Source organism: Magallana gigas, chromosome 8 (genome assembly GCF_963853765.1).
Source record: "Magallana gigas chromosome 8, xbMagGiga1.1, whole genome shotgun sequence".
Classification (NCBI taxonomy): domain Eukaryota; kingdom Metazoa; phylum Mollusca; class Bivalvia; order Ostreida; family Ostreidae; genus Magallana; species Magallana gigas.
The window spans coordinates 49,891,732-49,915,357 of NC_088860.1; the positions used below are offsets into that span (position 1 = coordinate 49,891,732).

Here is a 23,626-nt window from a genome sequence, read left to right on the forward strand (position 1 = left end):
GTCCGAATTGAGTTTCCAGCCTTATGTCATAAGGAAAACGATAGTTCTACCTTCTCTGTAAATCTCATAGCTTTATCTTAAATCAGAAATGAGAAAAGCTCCGGACAAAATCACTTTTTAAAACGTGAAAAACGTCAATATCTGACGAAATTGATGACGTCATCAAAATTTTATTTCATATCATAGAAATCTTTTAGATACACATTAAACCTGTAAATTTCAAAACAATCGATGCAAGCGTTTTTGAAATATTTGAGTTGGAAAAAAAATAAAAAGAATAATAACTAGAGCAAAGCTCGTTGCAAAGCAACGAGTGGGTCTTCCGTTAATGTCGGAAGTAAAGCTGGAAGTTCCTGTAAGAAGCAAAGCTCTTGAACCAATAACAAGAGTAACTAAAAAAAGATGAAAGAAATCGAATTGTTCCTGGTACGACTTAACAAAATCCGAATGATTTTAAGTACGACTTAACAAAAACCTTCCTGATTTCAAGAATGACTGAACAAAGAAAAATCCGAATGTGTTCAAGTACGACTTAACAATTATTTTTGGTACGAGTTAATTTTACTTTGAACATTACGCTTTTTTTTAAACCAAGGATGCGGAATGAAAATTTCCGCAAAAATCAATTTTTAAACCCCGATATCTCTGTAATGCATCGTCCGATTTAAAAACGCTTTCAGTGTTAGATTCATCTTAATAAGCTCTACAAAACACATGTTCATTTTTGATTTGATCAAAAAATTAAATTTTTCGAAAAAATTGATTCACTTCCGGATTCGACCGGAAGAGACAGATTTTCATTTCCAGCCTTAATACAGAGGTAAATCGACAAAATTATTACCATTGAAAATTTCAAGCCTCTATCTTAAAGCGTTTTCATGAAACGCAGCGGATAAAATGACTTTATTAAAAATTTATAAATGACGTAACGTAAAAACGGAAGTGACGTTTTCAAAGAAACTTTAGAATTTTTGAGGCATAATAGTTGCACACAATCTCTTAAAGTTTCATCTCAATCGGTTATAAACTTTTTGAGTTATAAAGCCGAAAAGGAGTCAGAAACAGAAGATGTCACCTTTGACCTTCCAAACTGTGTGCTTGTTGCACCATAAAATGTCAGAAACTTACCAATGTACAGATTATTATATTTCTGTGAATATTTCCTATGTAAAATTACAATGAATAAGCATGCTATTCCATCGAACTGTGAAATAGTTTCTATGGTATCTGTCCATGGTGAATAGTCAACGAAAGTATTCACCGGCAGCATACGATTTCCCTCCTTTTTAAACTTGGAACACCTCTGATTTAATCCGATCACAACATTAAATTCAAAGTCCAATTATTCTAATTTGTTAATCATCAAGAAATTCTGCATCGCCAACAAATAAAGTTTTCTTCAGAATAATAATTGAAATACCTATAGCTATTTACTGACTATTTGGATGACAGAAAGTTTATTGTCCCCCTCAACAGCAACTATTTCACTTGGCTTCGCCCCATGAAATAGTGGCTGTCTTGGAAGACAATAAACTTGCTATCATCCTCATACCCAGTAAATAGGAATATAATGTCCCATCCACATAAATTTCGAGTTAGATAACCTCCCATTTGTAACCTGCAATTTCACAGTGTATAGTCAACACAACAGTCTTAGCCGCAAGTTTCACCATTCAATTCTCATGTACTTATTAAACATTAGGGGCCTTCATATTGCATACCAATTCCAACAAGGGAGATCCCTCTAATGATAATCATTAAAATTCATTTTATGAATCTTAGCAACACTCATAAGCCTTCAAGTACAGCATCTCTTAAGGTGGCTCAAAACACCTTGAAATATTTTCTCAATTGACAAATCAGCAGAAAATTACTTGATTATGATAGATATCATAATTGATAAGAAGTGTTTAAGTCAAATAGGCAAAAAATGTGCAATTTTAAATGAACAATTACATTTTTAAAAATTTAATTCAATAAATAGTAACAAAAGCTCTACGCAGACTCAAACTCGAACGGTTTAGAAACCCAATACTTTAACCATTGAGCTATGACGATATACAACCCAATCGAACGATATGAAGAGTTCAACAAAACATTTAAATCGCCATCTTGTGACGTAGTGTCTTAAAAAGTTAAAGTCTAGGTGTAGTGATGTACCTTAATTTACAAAAATATTAACGGGTACTTTATCCGAATCTGTCCCTTGCTTCCTTTAACTTAGTACATTTTATGAACAGATGTCTTGTCTTAGAATAAGAAAGCTAATGCAATTCTGAGAAAAAAAGTATACCACATATTGACAATTCCATTGAGGTTTAATAAACATATGGCCATTTAAGTGAACCCACCATTTCCAATCTCTTTTACTCAACACAGATTTACAGGGTTCTCCATAGTAAAACATCTTTACCTGACCTTTTAGAGGTCAATTATTGTTCAACCACCTTTAATAAGAAACCTTATTCAATACAACATACATCTACATGATATTATCTTGATAAAAGCATCACATCACTTAGAAATACCCTTACATGTATACCCTCCCCCTATCTTTTGATTTTCATAAAAAGTCATGGTTTGAAATCTTTTACCTAATTTTATGAAACTTGTGGCAATTTCTTTGAGTCATTCCTCACACATATTTGAAAACAATCATCAATGATACTAAAATTTGATCTTTTTTTGTTTCTTGTATGATTTGTAGCATTTTAATAATTAAATAGACATGTATTCTTGCATGTGATTTCTTTTTCCATGAAAAAAGGTAAGCTAACAATCATATTTAGTGAATATCTAATCTATTCTGGTTTCTTGTCTCTTTTTAACCATGCTAAAACATTAAGATCAACAAGTTCAACATCTGCCTTAAATACAATTAAATTCAAACAAACCCGGGTAGCTGGAGGCGGAGGAGAATTCCATTAAAAATGTTCAAATTTGACATGTTGTGTCTACTTTTTTTAATGCATATATACCTTAAAAGGATGAACAGAGATTGTTTCTTGCTCATTTCAAAAGTAATTATCATTGCAGGTGTTATTCAAAAGTCAAATGTACATTTACATATCCTACATGTAATCTTAATGGAGACATTTGGAAATAGTTGGGTGATTTTTCAATTATGTAAAGACATCTAAATATCTTTATAAAATAAAAAATGAAGGAAATATAATTGCATACTTTTATTGAAAAACAAATTTTCACAACAATCATATTTCTTTAAACAGCCTTAATGTTGTTTTTTATAATTTCTTATCAAACATGAACAAACCACAATAGGGCATGATGCTTTCTTAAAGTTCCATTATTGTTCATGCATTATTTGTTTTAATTTGAAATACTGGTAGATAGTCTGTAGAACACAAGGAATATGCATGTGGGTAGAGGTGACAGGTTAACCTCAAGAGCTGAAACCATACAAATCAACAGGTAAAAGTAATGTGGTAACAAGAGTTCTTTTTGAGCTGAGTTAACATACATGTACTTGTAATAGCTGTGCTTACAATAACATATACATAATGTTTTTGGAAAAAATACACTGACCATGCAGTGTTATAAGTATGACATATCCAAATACATGACATTAACATTTAGGCAGTACAAATATCATAACATTAAAAAAATTTCTTGGGTGTAGACATATCAGATTGAGAGAGAGCGAGAGCGAGAGAGAGAGAGTTTGTTTTACTTGTAGTGCAACAGCAATATTTCAATTCATAAACTAAAAAGGAATACATGTATTACCAATCCGAACAGCGTCAAAGTATAAGCTTCTGCTACATGTATACCATGTTTTGTCAATTCTACTGGGGTTTTTTGCGAATAAATTTAGCGAAATTTCTTTTTTTCTTATGAATTATGTTTTAAAAACAATACTATGTATAATGCGCAGAAAATTCCGGGAACAATTTTACAAAGCTTTGGATTTTGGTTGCACATTGAAAAAATGAGGGATTGATAATACATGCTCATTTTAAAATTCAATGCACTTTGGATTTCTTTTACAAGACCGAGATATTTTTGTCACAAAATTAAGTTGCCCTCTGACACTTTGCCAAGATTAAAAATTTGAGAGAGAGAGAGAGAGAGAGAGAGAGAGAGAGAGAGAGAGAGAGAGAGATATCTAAGGCACATGCAGTAAAATTATTTACATACTATGTAGATGTGATATGCATGAAGCTTACCTAAAATGAATCAGTATGTATAAAAGGTAAACTAATCTCTCAAATTACAATGATTCTGTGAAATACTTATATCTTGAGAAGACTGTTTAATAGATATCATGGAACATTGACCTAAAATCTGAGCTTGATATAATACGAAATTTGAGACTTTTCATCTAGCACTCTGTTTTACATGCTCGTTACACAAGCAATAACCATATATAACAGAGAGACAAAAGCTCTAATTTTAATTAGATTGAATATTTACTATGTCAAACATATTTATTTAATAAAACACAAGCCTGAGTTTTTTAATCTATAAATTAAGTGAAGGCGATATGGTAAAGATCTGCTATATTCAAATATTTAGGGCAAAGTTATCATCATGCAAACATGCACTCTATTAACATTCTATTCTTGTGTACCTTAAGACTTCCACCGCTTTAAAATGCACTGTTTTACAGTGTGCGGTGTGTTGTTCAATACAAAGTAAGACATACATATACATAATAACAAATAGAAATTCAAAAAATGGTGTGCAAATCATACCCGTGAAAATACACTGGACATATAATATTCCGAGATTCCTCTTTCTCTAACGCCCGCTTTTATATTGTGACGTACTTCAAAAGCGGAGGTTAGAGTCAGAGGAATCTCGGATTAGATTGAAAAGTGCAAATACTTTGAAAAGAAAGAGTCAATACGACATATCCTGTTTTGAAACATACCTTTATAATCTGTCATACGTTAGTTGAGCTGAAATTTCCACTATCGATGTCTTGCAGGGCATGCTTCTTTTAAAAATGTAGGCAAACCGCTATCATCTGTTGTTCGCAGTCAAAACATGGCGAGTTGACATGGGGATTCGTACGATAATTATTTCGATTAAGACTAATAAGACTATAATAAAAATTAACAACGTAATTATCAATCAAAATAACGAAATTGTTTCGATAAACACTCTGATTAACATTTAAAAAAAAGGAGTTCGGGTTTATGACCTGTACGAACGGTTTTCAGCAGGAGTTACTTTCAGTGTGAATTTTGCACTATTTTTTAAACCAATAACACGGAATCAAAATTTCCGGAAAATCAATATTTAAACCCCGATCTCTCTGCAATGCATCATCCGATTTTAAAACGAATTTCAGTTTTGTATTAAGCTTTGGAAAATCTACAATATGCATATAATTTTATGTTTATTTATATAGTTTTATGATCAGGGCGAATTATTTTCAGTAGAAGTTATTTTCAGTGTGAATTTTGCACTATTTTTTAAACCAAGAACGCGGCATCAAAATTTCCGGAAAACTCAATTTTTAAACCCCGATTTCTCTGTAGTGCATCGTCCGACTTTAAAACGGATTTCAGTTTTAAATTAAGCTTAATAAAAGCTTCTTTGCTGCTTCATGAATAATATCAAATTATTGGTCAGAAAAAAGTTATTATAAAAAGACTTAGTAGCCCTCCTGACCCCTAATTTAAGGGGCCAGCCCTTATTTCTTGATATCAAATAAAAGTTCTCGTTAATATAAACATATTTTGTTCTACAAGAGTTCACGAATTGTAAACCGTTCTCGACATATCTAAATAACTGTGTTTTAGGGGCTGACCCTTTAACCCCTTACCGGGGCCACTAACAACAAAATTTTTGGTATCATATTGTTCAGAACATTATTTTGAACAATTTTTGTTCTACATTGCTTTTCAAAATATTTATCCTTTTTCAGATATTAATGATCAAAGTTTTGAATTCTGGCCCCTTGAAACCCCTAATTACGTAATATATGACTTTAGTATGGTACTATATAGATAAACAGCTGCACAATGAACATTTTTGCTTCTATAATTAATAACAAATTATTGTTCATTAAAAAGTTATTGTAAGAAGACATTAGAGCTCTCTTGGCCCCTAATGTGAGGGGCCAGCCCCTTTTTCTTGATATCAAATGAAAGGTCTCGAAAATATAAACATATTTGGTTTTACAAGTGTTCACGAAATGTTAACGGTTCTTGAGATATCTGTACAAATGTGTTTTAGGGGCCGACCCTTTAACTCCTAAATGGGGTCATAAACAAAAACATTTAAGGTTGCATATTGTACAGAACAATTTTTTGAGCAACTTTTGTTTTACATTGCGTTTAAAAATATTTCTCCTCTTTCAGATATTAATGATCAAAGTTTTGAACTTCTGGCCCCTTGAAGACCCTAATTACGTAACATATGGCTTAAATATGGTACGGTTTAGATAAACAGCTGTACAATGAACATTTTTCCTTCTATATCTAATAACAAATTATTGTTCAGTAAAGAGTTATTGTAAGAAGAATTTAGAGCCCTCTTGGCCCCTAATTTGAGGGGTCAGCCCCTTTTTGTTGATATCAAATGAAAGCCCTTGTAAATTAAAACAACTTTTGCATTACATGTTTTAACAAAATATGTACACATCGAAAGGTATTACAGAAAATGTGCAAAAATTTCGTGAAAAAATTTGATGCTAATTTTCAGGTTCAGGCGAGCTTCAAGGCCTTGAGCAATTTTTATAATTGGAAGCATGGGGGTACATCTACAGACATTCATCTACAATCCCTGAAAATTTTAAGCTTCTACCTTGATTGGTTTCGGAGGAGATGCGTGGACAAAATGACCCTTAAAAATTCACAAAATCGTCTATATCTGAAACCGGAAGTGACGTCATCATTTGAAAATTTTATAAGATGTAGCGACGACGTTGTTCTATCACTCCTGAAAATTTCGTGCAAATCGGTTGGGTAGTTTTTGAGAAATGACGCTCCAAAAAAGTCAGAAAAAGAAAAAAAAGAATAATAAGAACTAGAGCAAAGCTCGTTGCAAAGCAACGAGTGGGTCTTCCGGTTGTGTCGAGAGTAAAGATAGAAGCTCCTGTAAGAAGCAGAGTTCTAGAACCAACTACAAAGAAAATTTAAAAAAAAATCGAATAATTCTTAGTACGACTTAACAATGTCTGAATGATTTCAACAACGAATTAACAAAAACCTTTACAATTTCTAGAACGACTTAATAAAAAAAGTCCCGAATGTCTTCAAGTACGAATTAACAATTTCCGAATTATTTTAGGCATGAGTTAATTTAACTTTTATAATTCCACTATTTTCTTAACCAAGAACGTGGAAACAAAATTTCCGGAAAACTCAATTTTTAAATCCCAATATTTTTGAAATGCATCGTCCGATTTTAAAACGGATTTCAGTTTTAAATTAAGCTTAATAAAAGCTCCTTTGTTGCTTTATGATTTTTATCAAATTGTTGGTCAGAAAAGAGTTATTATAAAAAGACTTAATAGCCCTTCTTGTTCCAAATTTGAGGGGTCAGTCCTTTTTTTTAATATCAAATAAAAGGTCTCGCTAATATAAACATATTTTGTTCTACAAATGTTAACGAATGGTTAACCGTTATCGAGATATCTAAACAACTGTATTTTAGGGGCCGACCCTTTAACTCTTTACCGGGGCCACTAATAACAACATTTATGGTATCATATTGTTCAGAACATTAGTTTGTTCTACATTGCTTTAAAAAAATATTTCTGCTTTTTCAGATATTTTAAAATGATCAAAGTTTTGAACTTCTGGCCCCTTGAAACCCCTAATTACGTAATATATGACTAAGGTATGATACTGTATAGATAAACAATTGTACAATGAACATTTTTGCTTCTATAATTAATAACAAATTATTGTTCAGTAAACAGTTCTTGTAAGAAGATTTAAGACCCCTCTTGACCCCTAATTGGAGGGGCCAGCCCCTTTTTCTTGATATCAAATGAAAGGTCTTGCAAATATAAACATATTTTGTTCAACAAGTGTTCACGAAATGTTAACCCTTCTTAGGATATCTTTACAAATGTGTTTTAGGGGCCGGCCCTTTATCTCCTAAATGGGGTCATGAACAAAAAAATTAAGGTAGCATATTGTACAGAACAATATTTTAAGCAACTTTTGTTCTACAATGTTTTTCAAAATATTTCTCCTTTTTCAGATAATAATGATCGAAATTTTGAAATTCTGGCCCCTTGGAACCCCTTATTACGTAACATATGACTTAGGTATGTTACTGTATAGATAAACAGCCGAACAATGAACATTTTTGCTTCTATAATTAATAACAAATTATTATTCAGTAAAGAGTTATTGTAAGAAGACTTTACAGCCCTCTTGGCCCCTAATTTGAGGGGTCAGTCCCTATTTCTTGATATCAAACGAAAGCCCGTGTAATTTGAAACAACTTTTGCATTACATCTTATAACAAAATATTTATACATCAAAAGATATCACAGAAAATGTGGAAAAATTTCGTGAAAAAATTTGGTGCCAATTTTCAGGTTAGGCGAGCTTGGAGGCCTTTAGCAATTTTCATCATTGGAAGCATGGGGGTACATAAACATACATTCATCTACAATCCCTGAAAATTTCAAGCTTCTATCTTGATTAGTTTCGGAGGAGATGCGTGGACAAAATGACCCTAAAAAATTTACAAAATCGTCAATATCTGAAACCGGAAGTGACGTCATCATTTCAAAATTTTATTAAATGTAGCGCCGATCATGCTTTATCCATCCTGAAAATTTTGTGCGAATCGGTTGGATAGTTTTTGAGAAATAGCGCTCCAAAAAAGTCAGAAAAAGAAAAAAAAGAATAATAAAGAAAAAGAAACCGTAGAATAACAAGAGGGTCTTCCGTTGGAAACGGAAGACCCTAATAAAGAAAAAGAAACCGTAGAATAACAAGAGGGTCTTCCGTTGGAAACGGAAGACCCTAATAAAAAGAATAAGAATAAAAAGAAACCGTAGAAAAACAAAAGGGTCTTCCGTTGGAAACGGAAGACTCTAATAATAAAAAGAAACCGAAGAATAACAAGAGGGTCTTCCGTTGAAAACGGAAGACCCTAATAAAAAGAAACCGAAGAATAACAAGAGGGTCTTCCGTTGGAAACGGAAGACCCTAATTAAAAAGAATTTTATAACGGCAATCTGTGTCCATCGGAGCGTTAATGATGATAGCGATATGTGTTTAATGGAGCGACAATTATAACCGCCTGGAACACCCCCCCCCCCTTCTTTTGAAATTATATCATCACTCAGATCACCCCTACCCTCCCTATAAAAGAGTTTTTGCATTTAATATATGTTTTTATTGTTCAGTTTGATCAAACTTGACTTAAAGGGAACTTAATGATGGTTTAAAGACAACTTAAAGGGAGCGTAAATGCCACTTAAAGATGCTTAAAGATAGCTTAAAGATGGCTTAAAGGTGACTTAAAGAAGTTTGGACATTAAGAACCTATAAGCTCACCTTAAAGGTGACTTAAAGGTGGCTTAAAGATTGTGTATCCTTTAAGCCGCCTTTACGCCACATTTAAGCCACCTTTAAGGACTTGCTTAAAGATTGTTTTTCACCCTGTGATTTTTAGCATAAAAACGGCTTGTTATCAAACAGTTTTTCTATAAGAAACCATTAAGCAATTGCTTGAAAAAATAGCTTTACCAAAAATGTATCTCTCCAGTGACACAATGACAAAACATGCGTTCTTGTTCAAAGTATCATTCTATATTTCCCATTAAAAAAAATCTGAAAAATGTCAATTTTGACTGACTTTGATACAATCATGAAAATAGCGTCAGTTTTGACGTCATATACTGCCGGTGATTGCATATAAATAAAAAAAATAGACAAAGAACATGTTTTATGTTTTATTGTTTCTGCTATGTAGTCTTCTCTTTTCATGAAAATAGCGTCAGTTGAGACGTCATATACTGCCGGTGAGTGCATATAACTAAAAAAAAATTAGACAAACAACATGTTTTATGGCCACTCTTCTAAAAATAAACATAACAAATGTACATGAAACTCTTTTAAAAATGGCGAATTATTGGGGCCAAATTTGAATAACATCATACATGTATATAGTTCTTAAAAAAGTATTTGATACGATAAAAATGCCAATCATATATGTACCATGACAGTAAGACGTGCTCCAATATAATAGAAAGAAAGAAACAAAAAAAGACCATAGGCCATAACTAAACTGTACCGTCTTGTTTACCCTTAATGGACAAAGGTTCACTGTAGAATGGGTTACCAGCAGTTCTACATATTTCAGTTTCATGTAAAATGCAGACGAACCAGGTAATTTTACAAAGTATCGGTGACTTCAGATCAAATCTCGTGTTATCATTAAAGCTCGATCCAGTGAGAGAAACCAATAAATAAGTAGTAAAGTGAGAAGTATATACAAACGAATAATGATCTTAGAGTATCCAATTTGTGACAACAAGTTTATGCAAATGACATGTGGTGATAACGAGCAATGCTCAAACTCAACAATTTAAAGGAAAAATACAAATCAGGAGCACAGTAAACACGGTCATCTACAAAATTTAGAGGTAGAAAAAGGTGCCATGAAGGAGTGAGTCTTCTCTGCTAACGGTCACACCCGGCGTGTGCTCTTTGTGGTAATCGGGAAAACGGGGAAATTCGTAGACAATTCGGTGATTAATAATGGCCTAACAATAAGTAAGAAAAAAGTCAGTCAGCGCTCAATTACAAGAAACAAATGCACAATCCATGGGAGAAATATTTTTTGGAAAAGAAAATACATTCTGTTTTTAATCTACTAGTCGATAATCATATCTAAGTTGATCAATAAAAAGTTATATTTACATTCTATTGTGTTTTTCCATTAAATTCTGTGACCTTTAAATGCCACTAAATGCAACAAGTAGTCAAAGGTCAAATTGACGAGTTTTATTATGACGTCACAAACGTTGAACGCTGTAAACTGCAACGTCACAAGCGAAAATCAAAGTTCACGCTTGTGACTGTTATTGTGGCTCTTCCATTAATATTAACTTACCCTTAGGATAAGGATAAGGATAAGGAAATTTAAGGTATGAATCACATTTGCAGACAAGGCAACAAGTTAAAAAATGTAAATATAAGCATTAAATCATGATTTTTTTAAGTATTCAATATCATAACTGCAGCGGTGTGTGCATATAAATTTTCATAACGGGCTAACGCGCGTTACTCAATTTGTATGCACACACCGCTGCAGTTATGAGAGTGTATACTTCAAAAAATCATGATTCAGTGCTGTAACAAAACCAAGAAAATAAATCTTTTTATGTAACATTTTCTTTTAATTAACCAAACACAGATAATAAAATTGACAAAAGCTTAATTTGGCTAATAACACACTTTGGACACATACAATAATACTACTATAATGAATATTTTTCACATCTAGGTTGAAATATAGTAGCAATGGCTTTATAGTTTCAACAACAGAAAAAATCTTAAACGTTGAGGTAAATATATATATATATATATATATATATATATATATATATATATATATATATATATATATATATATATATATATATATATATATATATATATATATATATATATATATATATATATATATATATAACTGGGTGTGAAATGCATAGCGTTGATGCATTGCTGAAGTTCAACAAAGCATCGGGTTGAACTAAACTTTCAATATACCTCCGCAGAATTGCACAAACTATCCGATCACGGTTTTTTGATGTCGTTAATACACACTTATCCTATGTCATTCATCAAGACCGTAAAAGTATTTACTGACCGATATCAGCAAGCCTAAATTGTTCTTATTATAAACCTTAATCTTTAATTTTTCAAAATCGTCACAAAACATTAGACATTCATATTGCATGGGCATTGGTTTTGCTGTTGTGACTTTAAAGCTGTAATTTTTTTCGTCAGATTATATTATATTTCTTAATAAAATTACGGCTTTTAAATATCTAATTTAATCATAATCCCCGATTTTGTACGAAAGGGTTAAACAATTAAATATTATGATATGATATTGATGTTCTTGTCAAATGCCTAACAAAATGTAATGGAGAATACCTTTATCTTTCAGAATCGCCAGTTGATCGAGCTATATTTATGCAGTGGCAGGATGACAACAGACAATTTGTTTCAACACGAGCTTGTGAAGAAGTAGAAAAGCTCATAAAAAGTCAGAACCTGGTGGTTGTGACTGGTAACTCGGGGTCAGGGAAGTCCGCCATTATACAACATATAGCGTTGTGTTTTAGGAGTCAAGGATGGAAGGTGAAACCCGTATATAACGTGAAAGAAATCGCTGATACATATTCCTCAGTAGATGGATCACAAAGCAGACTCCTTATTGTATTCAATGATCCTATTGGCAACGAATCTTTCGACGAAATAGCCTATAATTCATGGAAGGAACACGATGAAAGGTTAAAAGCTTTTTTAAAAAATAGCAAGATGTTGCTCTCAAGTAGAAAATATATTCTGCTTGATGATAGGGTTAAAGGAATGTTAAACGATAAATCATGCAGCATTGATCTTAGTGATGACAAACATAAACTGAATAATGAAGAAAAAAAAAACATTCTAAGGAGTTACTCATCAAACAGTGGTCTTTTAAAAGATGATATTAATGGAATTTTGATGACTGAGGAGTATTTTCCGTTATTATGCAAACTTTATTTTAGCGACAAAAATAACCAGACAATTGGACCGCGATTTTTTAAAGAACCTTTTAACGTATGTCTGGAACAAATAAGACATTTCAAAAAGGACTGCAAAGAAAATTACTGTGCTCTAGTTCTTCTTGTTTTGTATAACAATCAGCTTTGTGTTGAGGATATACATAAAGACGATCGCTTAAGAGAAAAATTTGAACTTGCTTTGAAATTATGTGAAATGAAGACAAACACAGCACCTCATACTATTGGTGACACTCTTAAAAATCTGGAGGGATTTTTTGTAAAGAAAATTGGCGATACTTACCATTTTTATCACGATTTTGTAATGGAAGTTACCACCTATGTGTTTGGAACAGACTATCCGACAGAAACAATACAGTATGCAGATATTGGTTTCCTTAGACGACGTGTAAACTTAAAAAGCAGTGACGACAATAGAAAAGAAGAAGTTGATAAATTTACCATATATCTAAATGATAAATATGTAAGCGATCTAGCAGATCGACTTTTTGATGATGTATTTGGAGATCGTCTGTTGGATGTTGTTCTCAATCCATGTGTTAGGAATGAGAAGGTGGCTAAATGTTTCATACAAAAATTAAAAGATAGCCCCGAAAAATGGCACAACTTACTTGCCAAAAAACAGCTTCAGGAAAAGTTTAGAAGGGAAAAAGAAAATCAAGAATTAAAACAATCATTTGGTTCCAAACTTTGGTTTCTGTATGAAGAAGATAAAGTGCAAATTCTTAGTGCTATCATAGTATTTTGCCATACAAATATATCAAAACATTGTTTAGAAACTCTACAGCAAATGCGAAATTCTCTTAAAGATACTTCTTTTTTTTCTGCGGTTTGTTGCAATGGTTCGATTGATTTGTTCAACGTCTTTCCAAAAGAAGAAGTTAAATGGTTTTTGGTGAAAAAATGGGGGGAATATTATCCTATTCACATTGTTTCCCTGTTTCACAATCATGAAATATTGCGGGAGCTGATTCAGGTGAAAAATAATGTGAATTTGAGAACCAGGATATTTGAATATACTCCCTTGATGTTGGCAGTTTTCAATACGGACACGAGCGAACAAAAAAATAAGGAAACAAGAAATCAGTCAATTGATATCACTGTTGAACTTTTACTGACTCATGGAACTGACATTAATTTCTGTAATCCATATTTTGGGAGCCTTCTCTACATAGAAAGTAGTGTAGGAAACGATCATGCTATAAAACTTCTGTTAGGTAAAGGAGCAGATATTAATTCATGTGGCAGATACGATCAAACTCCTCTTCATATAGCCAGTGAAAGGGGATATGAAAGCACTGTACAGCTTTTATTAGAAAAAGGAGCAGATATTAATTCATGTGACCTAAACAAAGAAACTCCTCTTCATATAGCCAGTGAAAGGGGATATGAAAGCACTGTGCAACTTTTATTAGATAAAGGAGCAGATATTAATTCATGTGACACAAACGATGAAACTCCACTACATAAAGCCAGTGAAAGAGGACGTTATAGCACTGTGCAACTTTTATTAGAAAAAGGAGCAAATATTAATTCATGTGACAAAAACAAAGAAACTGCTCTACATAAAGCCAGTAAAGGAGGACATGAAAGCACTGTGCAACTTTTATTAGATGAAGGAGCAGCTATCAATTTATGTGACCTAAACAAAGAAACTCCTCTACATAAAGCCAGTGAATGGGGACATGAAAGCACTGTGCAACTTTTATTAGATAAAGGAGCAGATATTAATTCATGTGACACAAACATAGAAACTCCTCTATATAAAGCAATTAAATATGGACATGAAAGCACTGTACACCTTTTATTAGAAAAAGGAGCAGATATTAATTCATGTGACAAATACAAAGAAACTGCTCTACATAAAGCCATTATATGGGGACTTGAAAGCACTGTGCAACTTTTATTAGAAAAAGGAGCAAATATTAATTCATCTGACAAATACAAAGAAACTGCTCTACATAAAGCCATTGAATGGGAACATGAAAGCACTGTGCAACTTTTATTAGAAAAAGGAGCAGATATTAATTCATGTGGCAGATACGATCAAACTCCTCTTCATATAGCCAGTGAAAGGGGATATGAAAGCACTGTACAGCTTTTATTAGATAATGGAGCAGATATTAATTCATGTGACACAACCAAAGAAACTCCTCTACATAAAGCCAGTAAACATGGAGATGAAAGCACTGTACAACTGTTATTAGATAAAGGAGCAGATATTAATTCATGTGACACAAACAAAGAAACTCCTCTACATAAAGCCAGTGAAAGGGGACATGATAGCACTGTGCAACTTTTATTAGAAAAAGGGGCAAATATTAATTTATGTGACCTAAACAAAGAAACTCCTCTACAAAAAGCCAGTGAAGGAGGACATGAAAGCACTGTACAACTTTTATTAGAAAAAGTAGCAGATATTAATTCATGTGACTTAAAGAAAGAAACTCCTCTACATAAAGCCAGTGAAAGAGGACATGAAAGCACTGTGCAACTTTTATTAGATAATGGAGCAGATATTAATTCATGTGACACAAACAAAGAAACTCCTCTATATTAAGCAATTAAATGTGGACGTGAAAGCACTGTAAAATTTTATTAGATAATGGAGCAGATATTAATCTGTGTAACACAAACAAAGAAACACTTCTCCTTACTGCCTGTAAATGGGGACTTGAAAGCACCGTACAACTTTTATTAGATAAAGGAGCAAATATTAATTCATGTGACACAAACAAAGAAACTCCTTTACATAAAGCCAGTGAAGGAGGACATGAAAGCACCGTACAACTTTTATTAGATAAAGAAGCAGATATTAATTCATGTGACACAAACAAAGAAACTCAACTACATAAAGCAAGTGAAGGAGGACATGAAATCAGTGTACACCTATTATTAGAAAAAGGAGCAAATATTAATTCATGTGACACAAACAAAGAAACTCCACTACATAAAGCAAGTGAAGGAGGACATGAAAGCACTGTACAACTTTTATTAGATAAAGGAGCAGATATCAATTCATGTGACACAAACAAAGAAACTCCTCTACATAAAGCTAGTGAATGGGGACGCGAAAGCACTGTACAGCTTTTATTAGATAAAGGAGCAGATATTAATTCATGTGACACAAAGTAACTCCTCGATATAAAGCCAATGAATGGGGACATGAAAGCACTGTACAACTTTTATTAGACAAAGGAGAAGATATTAATTCATGTGGCACAAACAAATAAATTCCTCTATATAAAGACAATGAATGCTGACATGGAAGCATTATTCAACTTTTATTAGCTAAAGGAGCATATATTAATTTTTGTGACAATACGAAACAAACTCCTTTACATATCGCCGGTTATTGGGGGCATGATAGCACTTTGCATGTTTTAATAAGAAAATGCGCCAACGTAAATTTACGCGATTACGGCGAAAGAAATCCATCCTTGGATCCAGAATCCAGAAAAAAGAGAAAACACATTTTATCAAATCATTGTTATTAAGTACAGCAGCAAACCTTACGTCATGTGTTGATAAAAAAACAAATTATTTTAGATATAGCCAGTAGAGAGGGACACAACAGCACTGACAACTTTTATTAAGTAAAGGAGTCAATTTTTATTGATGTATTTAGGAAGGATAAGCTTTACTATATTAAGCCAGTAAAAAAAAAAGGTAAAAGCATTTTGAAGTTTTAATAAGTCAAAACGCAGACATTAATTTATGTGATCAATACAAAGAAACTTCTCTTCATAAAGCCAGTAACCAGATACCTGAATCAACTGTTTTTCAATTTTTTCTGAGTAAGGTTGCAAATGTAAATTTAAGTAATTTATTCCAAGAAACTCATCTGCATAAAGTCGAACAAAACAGACATGGAGACATTGTGCAAATTTTACAAAGTTATTTAGCAGACATTAATTAATGTGATCAATTTTATCTAGCATTATACCAAATTAAATATATAAAGCTGTATGTTTCCAGTGTTTTTAGACCAAAGCTTAACAAAATATTAAAACATTATTTTTCTCTATGAGTATTGGAAATTGATTGATGTGTACAATGAACATTTTAATGAACAACGTTATAGAATGGCGTGTGTATCGGGTATAGCAAATCATTAAATCTAACACGGACAGTGAGTAAACATTAACTTGTATGTAATTAGTTGCTATCAAATTCGCTTTTTATGAATCAAAGAGTAATATATGATTCAGTTTATACTCAACTACACAGCGTATTATATTGTAATCACTATGTTGATACATTTCAAATTTAGTTGTATTACAATTGTACTCACTATTTTAATATTATGATGCATTTTAAATTGTTTTGTATTTCAACTGTTCGCACTTTATTGCACTATTGGCCGCTTGATGCAAAGAATGTTCAGGAAATTATTGGCATTGCACAAATTGAACTCTGTTATAGCTGAGCTAATAAATTATGGTGAGTTTTTCATACTCTTTCTTGATTTTTCTTCGTATACCAAAATAAATGTTATAGAGTAATTGACCTGGTATATGAGCAACATATCATTTGTTTTTCGGTTATTTCAGAACATCCGATATCAGACAAACATAAAATAGCTAAGGCGTAGCAGTATATTTATTCTATCGTTGGACCAACAGACATGTCAGCATTAAATTAGACCAATTGAATTAACATTCGTTTGTTGGTCTTTGTTGATATGAAATAAACTATATAGAATACATATGCTTCTTTAAATCGTGTCTACAAATAAGGAAGGCTGGGTGGTAAACAAACTAACAACTGATATTCCTTCAATAGTCTTACTAGTATGTGCTTTGATTATTATTATTAAGCGAAATATTTTAAATCTCTTCTTGGGAGATTTATGTAGTTCAAAATAGCAACGACCATTCAGTCTCCTTAAAAATCATTTAGCGTTAACGCACTTTGAAAAAAAAATGAAATTAAAAGTGCATAAATCTCCAACAAATTCTACGCACTTAAATATGTTTAAGAGTGTTACAGGTATAAGTATAATATTTAAAAGTAAAACATATTTCCATCAAACCATCCACGTTTTTTTTTCACAGTGCGCTTATATCGACGGCATCCACTTGCTTTGATATTTATATGTGCATTCTTTTGATCCAACAGGTAACGCAATTTGGTTTTTTTTTTTTTCAAAAGTTAAATATAACAGATCACTGTGTTTATATTGTATTTTCTTTTTTACCCCTAACTTTGAAAATTCGTACTTGTTTACGACAGCTTGATGTTTTTTTTAATGCTTGTTGTTTTTAAGTTTGTAAACTAACACGGACTAAACAAGAAATAAACAATTTTATAATAAACAGTTTTATTTTTTTTTTTTCAAATGCACTGAGATTATAAGTGAATTAGATATTTATGTTATGAATTAGTTTTTGTTCTAAGATAAACGATCACATACATCGATAATTGATATTGTACAGGTTATATTGTGCTAATAATTTCATCATTTTGATCGCATGATTCAGTAAAAAAAAACCATTAGAAAATCATTCAATAAAAAACTAGAAAATTATAATTAAAGCATTTAATGTTATTTGTCATTTCAACATAGAAATTGGATCATTATGCAATCTATTTTTCTGCAACAATTAAACAAATGTTTGTAAACAAGACCGCTCGTAGCATATTTGTCTGCATGTTCGCGCCTGGACCTGTTAATGCTTTACTTTTATATTAAACGCCTTACTTGTTTGAACCCTGTCATGTAGAATAAAAAGATATGCTAAGCATATCTGACAACAGGCAAACATTTACACTAGATTTTCGGACAGTTCAGTACAACATTTTACAACTATATACATTATTAACAAAAAAGGTTCTTAAAAGTCAACGGGTTTCTAACTCATGACTTGCAAAATCAGAAGCAGACGTTTAAAATATAAATCAATACCCTCTAAAGATCTAGTTTATGAGAGAAAATATATTATAATATTACATTTTAGTATATTAATCATTTATTGTTCATTTCAAAATCATCTGATGCTTAATAATTACAAAGCTGCTATTTTTTTTAGGGGTGGGGGACTTAGATGTGGTACTAGCACTTTTTACTGTTTTGAGTCTTCCATGGGAAGGTACCACATAAGAACCATGTGTTATGGGGTCCCAAAATCCTCAATTGGTTGAACATAGTCATGATCCTCAACTGGCGAGCTTCATCTCACTACAGATCACTGACTAACATTTGAGTATAATGACTGACTGCCCTGCAACCATGCTGTTCTAATATGATGGCTACCATGAGCACTGCTAACCCCCTCTTATGACTGCTGGGGAACTCGGTCCCACTCTGAGGGTACCCCTTACTACCAACATAGATATTACCTTATTCATCACTGTCACGGTCTTCATACATAAGGGCCTTCCAAGAGGGGTTAGGAGTGTTAAAGTGCACGGTATCCTCGTCACCAAGTCTACCAGTAGGGTTGAGGTACTCTGAGTTACTATGCCGGCAAGACGCGCGCCCGATTGGAGCAAAAGGTTACCCTTCGGACGTAAGCATGACATCGCTATCACTATCAATTAACTATAAGGCTGCAATTACCTTTTCTAACGAAGCGTTCATTTCAAAATGGATTACTTGATAGCACGTGGACAATACAGAAAAACAGTGGAAATACAAATGCAACTTAATCCGACGAAATCTAACACATATCAAAAGTTACCTCGCGGTGGCCTTCAATATAGCAGCATCAATGCGACTTTTTCAAACTCTACAGCTTACTGTACGAGAAAAAATATCCGGCAAATCCAGGGCCTTGAGCTGGACGCCAGTGTAGCATTTATTGTTTACTATTACAATAACACAATAATCTGTGGGTACTGTACCACTGGACTCGCCGGTTGCCTCTTCCTATACACCCCCTTTGTTTCGAATCGCCGGCTGCAGACTTCTAACTGGCGGTTAAAGCATCTCGTGCTGGAATTCCCGCGTGGTGACGTGCATGGAATAAGTCCACAATCACTACACTTTAACGTATGCAATCACAAAATTAATAAATGTGTCATTATGTGTCGGTTTTATATACATATGCATGTACAATCAAGGAATGTAAACATGATATACATGTAGGCTTGTGCATAATTTTTTAAACGTTATCTTGCACTTATGTTTACTTTTTACAAAATTTTAGTTACATGCATTTAAGAATAATCCATGAAATCTGTATTGACATAGCCCATGGCATACGTGGTGCTACAGTTCTCATTAAGATTGCATGAATCATAAGTGTTTCTGAACTGATGTTCTGCATGGATTTTTTTTAATGGTCAGTGCCGTACAACTCAGTGCGATACAATTATTAAGAACTCCAATATACAGATCTAAGTGAGTTGCAATTTTTTTCTGTTATTTTTTTCGCATTAGGAAACACCAAAGAGAAGGCCCCTAAATAGACATATCAGATCAGATGATAAGCTAGTATCAGCAACTGAACATGCCTTTTCTGAAAGCAAGGTAATCAGTTTTGCATAATCAGCAGTAAGAGGCAGTTATTTGTTAGATCTTATTGTCACATTTGTAATTGAAAAAAGGAGCCACTGATAAGGTATATACATTTTTATTATTTTAAAATTTGTAATTTGAAAGAACAGACTAGATTTAAAATATATATATATATATATATATATATATATATATATATATATATATATATATATATATATATATATATATATATATATATATATATATATACTGTGGGATCATTAAAATTCGTGGTGGCTTAATTTTTGTGGTATTTGTGAGTAGCCCTTAGCCACAAATCTACATCCTCAACAAAACTCATTTATAAAAGATTAAGTTTTGCAACTGAAACTGAAAAACCGACCCATTCATGAAAGTACTTCCCCACAATTGGCCCCCACAAAATTAAATTATTTAACAGTATGTGCAGAATATACAGTATCTGTATCATTTTATTAACTTACTCTAACAGACATGACATTCACTTGAAGAATGCAGTCTTCGCTTTGGTATGAGTTCCAGTCAGTTCTCCAGAAATTTTACTACCTGGAACAATCTCATACCTATAAAACTCAAACGTTTACGTAAAAATGCAGAGCCAGATGAAGATGTTGGACTTGCAAGTTGCTTTAAACCATTTCCAAACCTGAGAGTAATTTTGGACTGTAAAGAACTGTTCAGTAAAACGCCTTCCATTGTGGAGTGCAATAAAAAGACTCACAGTAATAATAAACACCACTCCACAATAAAATTTCTCGTCGAGATCATTCCCACATGAGCTGACATACATCTTTAAAGCTTATCCTGGGAAGTCGTCAGACAACGTCAGCCAAACAGATCACACAGGAAAGCTTGGACCTTCTTGACTCCCTTAATATACCAGGACAAAAAGTTATGGTGGACAGGGGCTTTATGATTGAAGAAGATATCCCCTGTGATATCAAATAAGTTAATTCCTTCTTTCAAGGGTGCAAGCAGGCAACAACGTCCCACAAATGAGCTACCAAAGTCAAAGGTAATCTCAAGGGCAAAAATTTATTGGAACGTTGTATGTGGAGGATTAAGTCTTTCAACATTCTAAGACAAGAACTTAAACTATCGCAAGCTGATGTATATGAGAAAGTATTCTAAAAACTGTGCCTATCTGGCTTATTTTCAGAATCCTTATTTAAAGCCTGATGATTATAAACTAAAAAATAATGCCGATACATAATTGAGATTATTGATATATGTTATGCAAGTTCAACTAATGTCACATGTATACAAAAGTATGCAGTTAAAAAGTTCTGCTAAATATACACACCATTAAATTCTTTCTGTACCCTGTATTAAATTCAATTAAATAATAATTTAATAAAAATATGTTTCAACTAGAGGTACTGTGAACAAGCTCACAAATAATACCCCAACCCCCACCCCCGCTAAGAATAAAAAAACATAACTCAAGTATTTCCTATTATAAAAATGATGGATGCTATTTATTTAACCGTTCATGTTTTACCAATAACGACTGTTTTTTGTTTTTTTTGGAAAGTTGTTAATTCTAATAAAATTACACGAACCAATTTCTGTTCTTTAAATTCCATTTTATTTAAACTTAACTGTTCATGCATGAAGACATTTGTATCCTTATGATAACAAGCATGACTGGAATCAAACGGTAATCTACATGTCAGACAGCCATTTAATGTTTTGAACTTTTGGTATAGTAAGCCCGATTTTTTTCTGAATTTTTTTTTCTACACAATTTCTTTTCAAACAAGATGAAATACATCGGAGAGGGTCGTTTTCAGGGGGATGGGAGGGACGAGAATCTAACAATCAATTTTATGTGGCCTGACATAAGCAAGCTTTGTGTCAAATTTTACCTTCTAATCATTTCCATTAATACAAGAAATGACACAGACAGGAATTGAGAATTTTCTAACCAATGACATTGAACTTACCCAAATGACAATAGGTCAAGGTGATGACACATTTTCAGGTCATAAGAAATCTTTGTGTGAATTAAGAACTTCTAATGTTTCTACATAAAAAGATATAAACCGGACAAATTTTTATACTTTTCCTGTCAGTGACCCGAATGAAATTGAGTCAAGGTCTCCTGTCATAAGCAGTCTTTTTGTGAAGTCAAAATGTCCAATGTTTCTCTATAAAAAAAGATATAGACCGGACACAAATGTTGCACTTCTTCTGCCAGCGACATTGCCCAAATGACCTTGGGTCAAGGTCATGATACACCCCCAGGTCATAAGCATTCTTTGTGTGAAGTCAGAACTTTCAATGTTTCTTCAAAAGAAAGATATGAACCGGACACAAATTTTGCACAGGCAGATGAACAGACAAACGGATGGACATACGGACAAGGTGATTTCTATATACCTTACTCCCCAAACTTTGTTTAAGGGGGTATAATAAGGTTTGGAGAGATTTTCATAATTCAAAATTTCAAGAACCAAGAAAACCTCAGAATTGATTTTCAAGGGAACTGTTAACGTCTGACTTTAAAAATAGTATGTCACCCTTTTCACAATCAGGACAATACAATTGACAATCTAGATCTTCATACTCAGTTGGATCATAGTACACACATGACTAATGATACCATTTACAACATCCACAATTACACTCGCATAGAATGTTTCCACCATTTTCTTCCTATAAAGATCTTGAACAGTTCCCACATTTGATATCCAAGTCTGAGACAGCAGTTGCCTCTGACTCATTAGGACAAGCATTCGTTTTGATTATGTGTGACCATAGAATTCAATGATTTCATGAACATAATCAGCAAGGGACCACACAACGAAATGGGTTTTGTCAATATATCACACCCATCTGTACCTGAACTTGAGGGTAATACTTACGGTTACTGTTCAGTGTAATTTTTTCACCCGATTTTTACAAAAAGAGAGTTCTCTCAAAGTCATGATTGGAATTGCTTGTAGCTAATGTGATAGGGATATTTAATTTCTATAAAGGATTTTCCGCAACAATCACAACAAAGAACACCATCTGGTGAGGCTCAAACATATCCAACTCAATGAAAATATAATCATGATTCTCTCACTTTTGTGTTCAAATTGAAGTGTTACTGGTTCAATTTTTTTGCTACACTCAGTAGTGTTGTTTCCTTTCAATGATTTTTTTTTCATAAAATGTCTTGAGAAGGCTGCTTATATTTGGGATTTTTCCAGCTTTTAGACTTACCATGACAGTTTTAACATTTGATGTTGTAATAATACCTTTTCTGTAGTCATGCCACAAAACCTTTTTTGCCTGACCTTTAATGCTTTCTTCAATGGCACAGATTTTCTCTTCTGTTCGCTTTACAAGCTCAATCAAAGTTGTCAAGCTATCTGTATTCAACTAAATTGAATGACTGTACCAGGTAGAGATGGTTC

General features: G+C 32.8%; 1 protein-coding gene across 9 annotated transcripts in view; it reads left to right on the forward strand.

Moving 5' to 3' along the window:
• LOC109617652 (serine/threonine-protein phosphatase 6 regulatory ankyrin repeat subunit B-like) overlaps window positions 1–23,626 on the forward strand; it is a 343,082-nt gene that overhangs the window by 241,995 nt on the left and 77,461 nt on the right. For 7 of the 9 annotated variants that reach the window (XM_066069376.1, XM_066069380.1, XM_066069374.1 and 4 more), the window contains one exon: window positions 12,121–17,191. The exons of the other annotated variants lie outside the window; for them this stretch is intronic. In XM_066069376.1, coding sequence (XP_065925448.1) covers window positions 12,121–15,299 — 3,179 coding nt within the window. In that variant the 3' untranslated portion in view covers window positions 15,300–17,191. Of the gene's footprint in view, window positions 1–12,120; window positions 17,192–23,626 lie in introns of those variants that run through there. 9 annotated transcript variants of the gene reach the window in all.